The sequence below is a fragment of the Dermacentor albipictus genome, chromosome 10 (assembly GCF_038994185.2).
Source record: "Dermacentor albipictus isolate Rhodes 1998 colony chromosome 10, USDA_Dalb.pri_finalv2, whole genome shotgun sequence".
Taxonomy (NCBI): domain Eukaryota; kingdom Metazoa; phylum Arthropoda; class Arachnida; order Ixodida; family Ixodidae; genus Dermacentor; species Dermacentor albipictus.
In genome coordinates this window covers 13,118,641-13,131,773 of record NC_091830.1, presented here as the reverse complement: position 1 = coordinate 13,131,773, position 13,133 = coordinate 13,118,641, and the positions used below count along the sequence as shown (strand labels likewise).

At 45.0% G+C, this 13,133-nt stretch overlaps 1 protein-coding gene across 4 annotated transcripts in view; it reads left to right on the top strand.

Annotated features, from left to right (window-relative positions):
• LOC135915810 (NF-kappa-B inhibitor alpha-like) overlaps positions 1-13,133 on the top strand; it is a 96,719-nt gene that overhangs the window by 74,117 nt on the left and 9,469 nt on the right. For 2 of the 4 annotated variants that reach the window (XM_065448951.2, XM_065448955.2), the window contains exons 2-7: positions 2,349-2,530; positions 4,795-5,038; positions 6,845-6,950; positions 7,615-7,785; positions 10,012-10,197; positions 10,639-10,926. In XM_065448951.2, coding sequence (XP_065305023.1) covers positions 2,349-2,530; positions 4,795-5,038; positions 6,845-6,950; positions 7,615-7,785; positions 10,012-10,197; positions 10,639-10,926 — 1,177 coding nt within the window. The remainder of the gene's footprint in view (positions 1-2,348; positions 2,531-4,794; positions 5,039-6,844; positions 6,951-7,614; positions 7,786-10,011; positions 10,198-10,638; positions 10,927-13,133) is intronic. The other 2 variants (XM_065448953.2, XM_065448954.2) reach the window with 2 other exon arrangements.

Here is a 13,133-nt window from a genome sequence, read left to right as displayed (position 1 = left end):
GCCGTGTGGTGCCACCATCCAAGTGCACGTCTCTTTTTTATCCCACCTAGTTCCAGCTTAATGCAGAAGTCGATGACTCTCAAGTTGAAGGACCCGGACTGTTTTTCTGTTCAGCATTGCTTTCCGTGCTTCTATCTTGCTGACCAATTCGGCCTATGCAAAGCACTGACTGGTTTTCAAGACTAAAGCTACTGCTTGTTTGGTGTTGATATTGTGGTGTGGTTTTAAAGTGTGTTGGAAGTTTGTGAGCCAGAGCATTTGCCAGACAGATAACTCGGGAATTCCGTGTTTATCTTGCTCGTTCCTGCAAGTGTCAAAAGTGGGTTTCCCAAGCCTTGTTAGTGTGGAGTTGTTTGCTTGCCAAAGGCTTAGCTGCTGATATGAACTAAGCTTGCCAAGTAACAAAATGCAGTGAAGTAATGATTATGCCTGGGCATCGTGACTTTACTCGGCTGGCAGAGACATAAAATACTAATAATAATAAGATGTGCATACTCGCAACTGAATTTTTATTCAACATGAACCCTTAAATATGGCAGCCGGCTGAAGTACAGTTAACCACAAAAGTTTCCAGACCACAGGATCTCGGAAAACGTTCAATTTTCGAGCAGCTTGCAACAGTAGTAAAACTGAACATCACAATGTTGTTCACGTATACTGGTAGAAGCCGGAAATGCAAATCTTAGGTAGCATTGTGAGGCTGTGCAGATATTCAGGTTTTTCTCACATTTTGTGTTCCGTAAAATTTTATGGTTTACTGTACATGAGAAGACAACCAGCAAATGTAGATTAGCATTGCCTAGTGATAACAAAATAAAAGAACCGAACATGTTAGAGAAGACCTATATAAAACCATGCAAAAACACACAAGAGCCAAGTAAAACGTTAAAGAAAAGGTACACATCATCAGTTTGCTTTAGACTACACACACTTCTTAGGCAGTTGAAACAAGTCTAGCTTATACCTTTTTGTTATCAGTTTTTGTTAATCTACATTTGCAATTTGTCTTATCGTGTACTTTAGCCTCTTGTCATATATAAGCATTTCCATTAAATAAAAATAATCAATCATCCATTTACATTCCAGCTATGAATTGAACCAGGCAATGACTTATGTTATCTCAAAATCTCTAGTTTTGTTAATTTTAAGACTCCAAAGGAGTATATCATGTAGTTCTCAACAGTGGCAGAACCAGGGATGTCACTGGCCAAGGCAAACATTTAGACTAGTACTATTGTCAAAACATTATTGTGCTCGAGCTCTTGTTCGTCCACTGTCGCTTGCCTTGTCTCCATCTTCCTGTGATTATTTGTCTTGTTTGGACTCGTATAGTCCTAACATTTCGATACTCCAACTCGCTAAACATTGCGGACTGCAATGCATTTATTGGCTAAAGGAGGGTAGGCACATCATGTTGTCAATGGGTGCCACAGGGAAGCATGGACTGTAGCTTCAAGTAGGCAATGTGTCAAAGCTGTGGGTAACTTTGACAGTTCAAAAGCTCCAAATCAGAAATTTGAACAGGACCAAGGCTTTGCGGAAAAATAGTCTTGCCAACTGAATGTTTGCCCTGACGGAGGCAAGTCCGTTTTGTGAAACGTTGGCCTGAGGTTTTCCTCGTTTGTCCGCTGTTGAACTATGAGAATGTTACACATGCAAAGGGCTGTTACGTGGACGGTCTGTTGTAAATAGTAAAAGTGATGTATCCATACCTGCCAACTCTCCTGAATTTTTCATAATGTTTACGAATTTGGGCTTGATCTGTAATTGTGCCAATGTTGCATCGTGATTTGCTGATAATTATTGTTTGCAAAAAATTTGTAAAAGGTACATTTTTAAGGCACAAGGTTGCAAAAACCACGTGCAAGAAATTGTCATGGCACTTGCACGGCCTTGTGGCAGTGGGTGACGGCATATGCCAGAGGAGTACTTGCGTCCAGCAAGTTTATTTGGTGTAGTTTCTAAAGTAGTTGAAACCAGCAGCAGCTAATTCACTGAACCAGTTACTGTGATCTTAAAACAGTGGGTTACTGTCAGTCTGCTTTTCTAAGGTTGCGGCCACTTGAGTTGCTGTCTAAAGGTAGATCATTAAGTGAGTGTGTACTTCACAAGAGGTGTGTGCTCAGGACAAAGCTCCAAAGGTTACCTGCTTTGCCCCCACACCTTCCTCGACCTTTAGACACATCCGTGCAATTTTTTAGCGAAGTTGCAAGTTAACGACTTGGCAGGTGTGTTTGTCTGGACTTGACTGTGCCTAAAATTTTGCACTGCTGTTGGAGATAATCCAAGGCTGCTGTTGGACATAATCCGAGGCTATTTCAAACAGGTCCTTCCTTTGTGTCGTGCAGAGAGAAGCCAAGCACAATGAGCAGAAGGACGTCTGCTGGACCTCGGAAAGCGGGGGCATCGGAAGGTCGTACCGACCTGACGCCGTCGTCTCCGCCACTGTCGCCATTGAAGAAGGACGAACGCAAGTCCCTGACGGATTCAGGATACGATGCGGGCTATACCTCCATGAGCTGCTCCACTGGTGAGCAGAGCAGTCCATTCTAAACCTTTGGAATTAGCTAGTCATAGAGAATTGACATTTGCTGTTTAGCTGAGTTGTTGAGATTAGCTTAAATATGAAAGTGACATCACTTTGTGGGCTTTACCGAAGAATGTGGCCAGTACAAAAGGGGATCACGGAAGTGCAAGTCGTTATGTCCCTTGACTGCCCTAGTATCAGTCTGTGTCATCGTAAATAACTACTCTCGATTTTCTATCTATTGTGCGCTTTGTGCCAAACATAATTTGGTCAATTTGCTGCAAGTCATATTGAATAATTGCCCAGGCCTTTTACAACAAGTACTCCCCTGAGAAAAAGTATATCGACTGGGGATTCTGCTATAGACTATTTCACGCCTGTGAATAGAACATGAGATTCAGAACTGCAGTTCAAACTTGGCACTGTGAATTATTCAATACACTCATCAATTACAGTTTGCACATCTGACTTACAAGTATATTCTTTTTTTTTCTTTCTTTTTTTTCTTTTTAGCGAGCCTGTGGTCCATGTACCTTTGTTCAGAGATGTGCATTTTCCCACCGCAAGGTGGTAATATTCTCATTTGTCCAGAGCACTGTTGTCCGTTTCCTTGTTGTTGCATAGCCTCCATTATCTTCAGTACCTGTAATGGGAGCGAGTGGTCCACTGTGGTTGCACTACATTTTATCCCTGTTGTTGCTAGAGCACGAACAACTTTAACTGGGCGCTGCTGCTGCTCCGTGCCAGTCTGTGCCCACTCTCTGCCTTCTGCATGATGTGGGATGAAAGATTGTTGATGTGACCCTGACCATGTCTCCATAAACTGTGACCAACTACAGTTGAACCTCAGTATAACAAATTATCAGATATAATGAAAAAAATATATATAATATGCCTCACTGATATCAGCGTGCTATGAATTATATGCTGATAACAAATATCAGGTATAGTGAAACTATCTTTTGCCTGACATGCTTCATTATAATGAAGTTCGACTGTACTGGAAAAGTGATCCTCGATTTCGTCGTCGCTTGGCTGCCATTTTCATTTTGCATGTTGAATTACAATCACGCTCAGCTGCCCTCACCTTCTGATGATGAGGTGAGGGCCGTTCCCAAGCGTGAGACATTAACCACTTCGCGTCAACTCTGCAGCTGCGCGTAACTGTCGCGCTTCTGCGAAAGCCAGACACGAGACATTGCCCTGCCACATGTTTTCAGAGGGAAACAGGAACGTGACGAGAAGTTATGTACTGATGTCTCAACACTTGAATTAGCCTGGGAATTAAAAAGCTTCCTTGCGAAAAAACTTGAATTTGCAAGTTCGGGTCCCACGTTGCTGTTGGAAGCATGTGATTTTGCTCATTGTTCACTCCAGGTGCATGTTGACAAATGGGCACTGACAAGGCACAAATACTAAGCACCTTAGTGAAGTCCCTGCGTTCTTCTGCAGTGGCACCATATAGCATGTACTTGGCAAATGGCTTCTGTTGCTGTCAAGGCTTTCTTGAACACCAAGTTTTTGTCTACCTTTCCTGTGTGTGCATGTTCACATATAACACACAAAAGTCTTCCAACATGATGACACAAACCAGTGAAGAAATATAACTTGCTATCTCATATAAATCCAAGTCTGCTATGTTAAATTCCTTGAGCCAAACATGCAAGTACAATATGGATTCCAAGGCAAGCAGAAAAAAAAAGTGCGGTTTTCATTGCAGATTGCACGGAGACGGTTAACGTTTGAAATCGCGAAAGAAAAGTGGTCGTAGAATTAGTGCAGTGTGTGCATTGAGTAAATTTTTATTATTTTTAAAGCAATGCTATCGAGGCTACACGCTTAATTATAGCAACGTGAGCTCGCCAAACACACTCGCTGGCAAGTGCACTCCACGGGAAGTGTTGCTAAACCTTGTAACGTGACAGCCAGCAACCGAACATTGAAGTACACTCGTCTAAAGTGGCATTAGATTTGCGCCATCTGTCCCAGGTAAAACTTGCCGTCTCGTACAAAAATCCCATGTAACTGCATGCTACTACAACAGGGGCACAGTAGTTTACATGTCGCTGACTTGGAATCTAACTTTGAATGCCAACAAATTCTCCTTTCCAAAAAACTTCTGCTAAGGAAACATGATGTCATGGTGGTGGCACCTGCAGGAAGTGTGCCACGGAAGCTGGATGATGCACCACTGTTGCTAGGACAATGATGCTACATGCCACTATGACTGTGCTAAGTTGCACATGTTTTGTGCCTCTTTGATGCAGCAACAGATCCGGACATCATCTCCAAGTCAACCTGCAGCATGCTGGACTCCGGTGTGCTCGACGAGGAAGCTCATCACAGCGGTGAGATCAAGACCACGGCGTCAGCGTCGGCAACAAAACTGGACAGCGGCTACATCGAGCCGTCCTCGTCGGCATTGTTGCTTGAGGAGGACTGCGAGACACAGCTGCTGAGCCGGAAGCTTGGTGTGCGAGAGATGTATGCGCAAGACGACGACGGTGACACGTAAGTTCATGCCTTGCTATACGCTTGCACGCAGATGAAACCATTGTGTTGGCAGGAACCTGTCATTTAGTTGAGGTTCAAAGGGCAATATTTTTAGTCTCACAAGGAGGTTGTACTCTTCATGAAAGGTGAATTACACTGTACTGTAGTTATTTCTCTAGCTAGTTTTGTTTTTAATGCCTTAGACAAGCTGTAACTTGAATTGTGGTAAATACGTAGCGAGAAATCTGATGCGCAGATTTTAAGATGTTTGCTGGGATGGACCGCACAAGGTATTCGCGCTTTGAATTTTGCAGCCGTTCAGTACATGAGTCTTACTACAGGGTTGCTCTATGCATACTTATAAAGCAAACTTTATTGCTCCCCATGCTGAGCTGTCCTCTTGGAAAGCCTCAGCTGGGTTTCTTGTTTGGGGAGGAATCCAACTTCCAAAGAAGATGAAGGTTAAAGCGTTTCATTGACAAATATCTTACTGCTGCAGACAAATGCCTGAGCTGAACCGGTTTAATAGTTACGTCTCTGAATTTGCACATACTGACGGTATAGTAGCTCGTTGCATGAGGCTGCAGGTTAGGTTCCCAACATGGCAGCCCCATTCCGTTGTGTGTGGAATGCAAAAAAGATGGTCACGTACAATGCTTTGGGTGCACTCTAAAGAACCTTGGGGGATTTGAATCAATCTTAAGCTGTCCACTAGGGCCTTTCTTGTAAACCAACATGCAATTATAACACCTTAAGCCCCATGATTCAGCCTGTTTCTTGCAGCTATTGTCCACCATAAGGTCTTGTTCCTTTGTTGCTTCTTTCATCGGTTGTTTCTTCACGCTGAGCTACCATCTTCTTCGTGCTTTGAAGGAGAGGGTAATTTTATTCTTGTGTGAGACAGCAAAATTTGTCCCCTATTCCCCGCTGCTCTGCTCCTATCAGGCGGTGGTAAAACCAGGGGCGAGACAAGCTTACCCTTCACTCTCGCGAAGCACCTATCTACCACGTTGCTTCAGATGCTAAACATGTCCCGAACTTGCCCAAGTCTGTATTTTGCCACCTTTAGCAGGATCAGAGCAAGGTCTGCTGAGCTACAAAAGTACAATATGGCCCATGTAAATTTGATTGTGCAACATTCTTGTTGAGTGAATAATGCTGTCATTTCTTTAAATTCTAATATGTACACACACGCCCTTTATGAAAGGGATCACACAAGCGCTTGCCCTGTGATCCGTGGCAGCTGCTTATTGTGCTGCCACAGCGACTTCAATAAGCTTTACAGACACTAGTGGCAACTGCAGGGGCCATTTTGAGCCTCTTTTATTCGACTGTAGCCGTGGCTTGGCATTCGTAGTTCTTCTGGCAACCAGTTTGCTTACACTAGTAGCTGTCAAGCCTTTCCTAGTCACCTGCTGGGGGCGTCACAAGCAACCGATGTAGGGTGCAGGCCTCGCGCTTGCTCGTTACCTTTCATAAAGGTGGTGTGTGTACTGTGTTCTTTGGCACTTCGCTATCTCTATTAGTAAAATAACAGTGAACCCTGTACCATAACAATGTTGTATCATAAATAACACTATTCCAAATTTATGTAATATAGCACTGTAATATAAAGTTCAGTACATATAATTGTACATACTCTGCATATGCGTAGTGTGAATGCACTGTCAATGTGTGACTGGCAGAAAATCAACATTATGCTGATTGTCATGTAGATGGGAGGTTTAAGCTCTCCAAATGGATTTCTGCACTTTTGTTTGTCCCGAGGTTTTCTGGGAGTGAAGTGAAATTTCATTTGGTTCTTTTTTTTATCTTTGTTCACAGGCTCCTTCACGTTTCTGTCATCAAAGGCTGGACAAGTCTGCTTCTGCGCATAATCCGCGAAACACCGCATCCGGATCTCCTGGACATCCAGAATGACTGCGGCCAGGTCAGTTTTTTTGTTCCTGCTCTTGCATTTTCTTTTTCTGTGTAAAGGAAAATGCGAAATAAAGTTTGAAAGTTTCAAAGTTTGGGTGTAGCATTATCAGCATCATTGATGTATGTGTTGCATTACATGTTTACCCTATCTTGCAGCCTAAATTTGCTAGCACAACTGGCTAGTACAAGATGTCTGCTAGTTATATTAGATCTGCTACAGAAAAGCCAATGTAAACAAAAATAGAAAGAGCTCCTTTGAACAGAACCAAGCTCGTATAGATGAGAGGCTGTTTGATCAAAGAATTCTGACAGGTGTATTAATGTTTTCGGGCCTTTTTTTGATAAAAAGCATGAGAAATCATGGATGCAAAGTTAGTGCTGTCTGCCATGCAAGCAAAAAAAAAAGAATGGTTGACCGTAGTGCTGCTAGTTCTACTTCTGCATGAGTATGCTAAAGTTTCTTTACTGAGGGCACACCATTTGCATCTTTATTTTTTTAAACTTTGTATTGTTGCACTGTGCTGTAGTTTTTTATGCTTGAAGGAGCTGTTCTTCAGTGCACAAAAGAAAAATGCAGCGTTGCCATTGCACTCTGTTTCCATCAGCGAGACGTGCGTGAACACCTGTGTCATCTCTCACACTTTTTTCTTCTTTTCTCTTTTTTCCTCCAACAGACTGCTCTCCACGTGGCCGCTCTGTGCAGCAGACACCATGAGGCCCGCCTGCTTGTTGTCGCCGGGGCAACGGTGGACGTGACGGACGATGGTGGCCGAACGCCGCTGCACCTCGCCTGCCAACGAGGCGACTGCAGGTTGTCCAGCGACCTGCTTGCGGATGTTACCGAGGTGAGCCGAGTGGGGGTCGCTAAGTAGACAAGCGCAAGGATGACTCCAGACTTATCTGTCTTGTGCCCTCTCCCCAGAACTTGAAAGACTGGCAAAGCTGTGGGCAAGTTGCATTCGGTGATTGAATGGAAAATGATAAGTGTACGCAATGTTTACAGGGCCACTAAAGAGAAAAGTGAGTTCAGCTGTTTTAGTAAATCATCTTTCTACAATACAAAAAAAAAAAAGAAGTGTCCTTGCCAAGAAAGGAGGCTTGGTGTGCCAGAAGAGACAAAAAAAAATGTATGGGTGGTAATGCTGCCTTGAAGTTCCCGTGCCGACTCACCACGATGTCATAAATTTTGACAGCGTCTGCCCTGGCCCAGTCAATTAACACCCATTTAAATAAAATAGAAGAGGCTGTATTCTAAATAAGCAAAAAATTTAACTTGTTGAGTTTCGAGAATTTTCACTCTGCCATGACAGCCTGGATGTGATGGCATACTTTGAAGTTCATGATTTGGAAGCGATGTACCAGTAATGCAGATTCAGTGCCAAACATTAAAAAAAAAAGAGGAAATTGGAGGTTTGGCCTTTAAGTCTTCTCGTAATCAGTCTGTTTCCGTGAAATTATGGAAAATAGTTTTCATGGAGTACCTGATCAGCCTAAACTGCCTTAGTGTTTCTTTTTTTTGTGTTTTAAGAGATACAAAGGGTGCAGATCAAAAAACCCCCAGGTAGTCATGGTTAATCAGGAGCCCTCGTTTACAGCCAGGTGCTGATTATTTGGGATACTATAATCAGTTAATCCATCAGTCGATGTTAACAGAGCTAGCCTTGAGTTGAGTTCGTTGTAGTTGCCCAGTCTACACACTGGGGATTCTATTCCAATGCCATTCCTTGAAACACGTGACCAAAGGGTTACAGTGGACCATAAGGGTGGCATAGAATCAAGCAGAAGGAATCGCTACATTATGCCAGCCCTGCTCCTCTGTGTGTTCTGTTGTGCCAAGACGATGAGCAAAACGAGATCAAGGTAAAAGCGGGAGCCAACGTTTCGACAACTGGAATTGTCTTTTTCAAGGCGCCGTATGCTTTCCTCAGCACAATATGCACGGGTAGGGTTCTTCGAAAGGGGAGAATTGAGTCTTGGAATTTCCATCTCCCACCTTCCCCGTGTTTTCCCTGTTGGGCCAGGCATTTCACGCCGAGCTGCCGTCTTCTTTGCGCTATAAAGAAGGGGGCAAACTTTTGTTGTTAGTGCGTGAGACAGCAGAGTTTGTCCTCTATTCCCCGCTGCTTGTCTCTTTTGGGCAGCGGTAAAACCAGGGGCAAGACATGCTTGCTTCCCTGTGCTGCTCGCTGTTGTGCAGATGCAGTGCTGAGCATGGACCGCGAAAGACAGCGCGGGAGGCGCTTGGCTGCACTTGTCGTTGCATTATGTGTTTTACCCCACAAAACCCAACACGTGATCCACGTTGAGTTGGGCACCTCGAAATTCCGATTAATGTGCACGAAATTTGAGATGCAAGAGCCATAGTAGCACTTTTGACTTACTAGAGTGAAACTTCAGTTGCAGCCAGCCAGCAGACCAATTATTAATAAGTAATAACTATACTAATAAACTTATCTCTATTTTATTGTTATTTGGTATAAGCGTACTCTTCATGGTCAGAAATTAAGGTGATCAAGTTATACTGTGTGCGCAATTGTGCATGTCAAGATAACTTATTGAAATTCAGGATGTTTATTCAAAATTGTGGCATTTAGATCACATTGCGTAAATATTGAGGTATTTCTTACTGAACCCTTTGCTAGAGAAAATAGTTCGAGCATAGGTGTCTGGGCGTTCAAGGCACCAGTGTGTGGGGGTTTCGTCTTCTACTAGGGCACGTTGCCGGGCTAGTTGGTTTGGATTCGTAATAGATGCTGCTCCGTGCCTATTATGAAGTCTGCGTTTGCCCTTTTCTGACGGCAGTGTCTGGGCGTCTTCCAAGTACAGGTGCTCGAAGTATTCCTTTTTTTTTATGTGAGCAGGACCAAAACTTCCTGAAGGATTTAAGTTCAACGTCTGGCCTAGAATTGTCGTTCGGTATCTGGTCGCGTTTCGATTACTGTTAACTCATCTCATACTTCCCAAGTTGCTTTCTGACGATTGGCGCCTCGTCGCTCTTGGCCTCTGGCTTTTCTCTCTGTCTCTTTGTGATGGGCCCCCCTCGTGCTCTCCCCCACCCTCCTCGCCTTCAGGAGGAGACTGACTTCTTGCAGCCCCGTTACGGCGTGCGGCCTGGGCGGCGCGACTCAGCCCGCACCGCTGCCTTGGTGTCCCAAAGGATGCTGACAGGTGACACGGCTCTCCACCTGGCGGTCCGGTCCGGCTCGCTGGATCTCATTGAGCTGCTGCTGCACCACGTGCCCGACCCCAACGTTCGGGTAAGTGACCCCGAGGGGTTGCGATAAATAATCGTTTCTGCAAAGACTATCAAAGATGATTGTCGGACTCAGCGATAGCTATCCGGTCACCTCGCTGGTGTTTCTTGTGTGGAGAGGATGCAGCCTCGTGCTTGCCCTCCCCTGCCTCTTTTCTCCTAGGTGTGTGACATCATTGCCTGTGCCAACCAATCACTCTCCAACCTGTCTCCTCCCCCATGCATGCACATCCTTCCCGGCTGTGTACTCTTCCTCCTCACCTGTGCTTCTCTCTCAACTCTTTACTCCTTCCTCCTCACCCTTGTTACCCTCTAACATGTTAGGTTGTCCTCTGCCAATCATGAAAACTTGGGGCAAGTAGCTAAAGAGAGCTTTGTTGCAAAGCGGATGTCGACCTAAGCATTTGAAGCAGTGAATATTTTTTCCCCGTGCTGCGTGACACAGGAACGGTACTGTGGTGCCACTCCTCTCCACTTGGCCTGCCGGCTGGGCCGGCCAGACCTGGCCGATGTGCTGCTCAGGTCTGGCCGTGTCGATGTCAACGCCACTGACTATGGCCGCAAGACGGCGCTGCGCCACCTGTGGGACGCGCAGCGGCAGAATCCGCGCAGCAAGGACTTGCTGCGCTTGGTGCTGCTGCTGCGAGACCACGGCGGCACACCCATTGTTGACCCAGGTTCCGAGGACGAGGATGACTCGGAGGACAGCTCAGAAGATTACAATGACTCTGAGGTGAGGAAGTCCTTTTCAGGCAGGGAGATGCAAATGTCAGTACTCTTAAGCACCATCTTGGGATGTTGTGCAGATAACAATGTTTGGCATCTACATTTGTTCACAATGCACACCTGCCCCCACCACCAAACTTTCTTCGAAGTTTATAAATTTGGGCTGTGCCTATTAGTTTGAATGTTGCATCAGGTTTTACGAAACTAAAGTTGCACTTGTTTGCTAAGTCTCAAATTTTCCTTAAGACATATGGAACAAACTAATATCTGATGCAGATTACCTCCATGATGGGGGCGTGGAACGTGTACATGCCCTTTTAGCATACACTCTTGCCATTGGCCGCAGTGGTGTTGTGCTCTGATTGCCAAAGGGATCAGCTGGCCGTGAATGGTGGACGATAGGAGTGGCATAAATCCTAGGGAAGGAATTGCTACATTATGACAGCACTTCTCCCCTGCGTCTTCTGTTGGACCACGCATGTCACGCTGAGATGCCGTCTTCTTTGTGTTATAAAGGAGGAGGCAGTTTTCTTTTGCGTGAGACAGCAAAATTTGTCCCCTATTCCCCGCTGCTTGTCTCTTTGAGGCAGCGGTAAAACCAGGGGCAGGACATGTTTCCATTCTTTGCTTGTTACTGTGCAGAAGTGGCGCTAAGCGTGGACTGTAATGACTAATTAATTACACACTTAACCATTTGACCATCTGCATCTGCAGCAGTTTCCATCTGCAGTCGAACCTGACTATATCGAACCCGTTTACATCGAATTATCCTGTACATCGAACGATTTCTGATAAGGTATAGTTGCAATGAGTATATATAGCTAGAATTATGCTTACATAAAACAAAAATAGCAGCAACTCTCAATATATCAAAAGTCAAGCGGCGCGAAAGTGCCTCCAGAAGTTGGCTTTCCATCTTGGCAGTGGGAGAACTCGGCGGCACAACTCCATCCAACTGCCCTGCCTACCGTGACCGCGCCGCGTCGTATGCCCTGCAAAAAATGATCCTGGCCCGCCCACAGCGCTTGCTCAGACAGCTAACCAAAGGCTCTCGAGTGGTCTCGCTGCTTTTCTGGTTCATTGTGTTTGTGCATTGTGGGCCTTCTCCCGCAGTGCTGCCGTGATGGCTAGCGCCAAGCGACAAAATTTGCCTTTTACTGTGAAGCTCGAAATCATGAATAGAGTCGAACACTGTGAGAAGTCGGATGTCGCCGCAGTGTGCAAGATTCCGAGGAGCACCCTCAGCGCGATCTTGAAGGAAGAATAAGGAGACGATTACGGCTAAAGCGGACAAACTCGTGACCTGGTACTCGTGGTGCCCAACGCATACTCACGGCGACATCGAGGCGGCCATGTGCAAGTGGCTCATCCGAAATTGCTTCAGACGTGCCGGCTTCCGCATGGTCGGTGGTGACTACGAAAATTTTGATGAGTGCGACGGAGCCGTTGCCGGTGTCGCCGAAGTTTGGAGGGAGCTGTCAGAATTTCCGCAAGCCGTTAACGGATCAACTGTCGAGGAGTTTGTGAGTGCAGATATTGGTGTAGCGACCACGGAAGAACCAGAAACTGAAGACTACATTGCAGGCATCTTACCGAGCACAAGTGATAGTGGGCACAATGAGGAAAGCAACGACTACCCTTCGCCGACATCATCAGAGATGTTTGGTGCACTCGCACTAGTCCGGCATTTCTGCGCAAATGCGGAAGGTTGCAGCCTCGGCTGCTCTGACTCCTTAGACAATGTAGAGAAGTGCGTGCATTGCATGCAGTGAAGTTGCCCAAGCAGAAGAAAATACAGGACTATTTCATGCGAAACTAATCTAGTTTCATCAATAAAGTGCTTTTATAAATGGTATGTGCTTTTATGGCACCCAATTCTTCAGCAGTCTTATATAGACTTATGCCCTATATCAAACTGATAAGCGTTTCTTTTTTTTTTTTTTTGCAAGTTCGATATAACCGGGTTCGACTGTATTGCTTTGGCATTCCTTCATCGTGGCCGTGAAATTTCATTATATTAAAATTGCATGCAAACACACTTCATTGTATTGAGGCTCAAAATGCACGGTGTTCTATGGACCAGAAGTTATAAAAAGTTAAATGCTTTGTTATATCGAGAATTTCGTTATATTGAAGTTTATTATATTGAGGATTAACTGTATATGGTGAATACACAGAATAGACAGTATGCTTTTAAGAAAGGCTCAACCATGG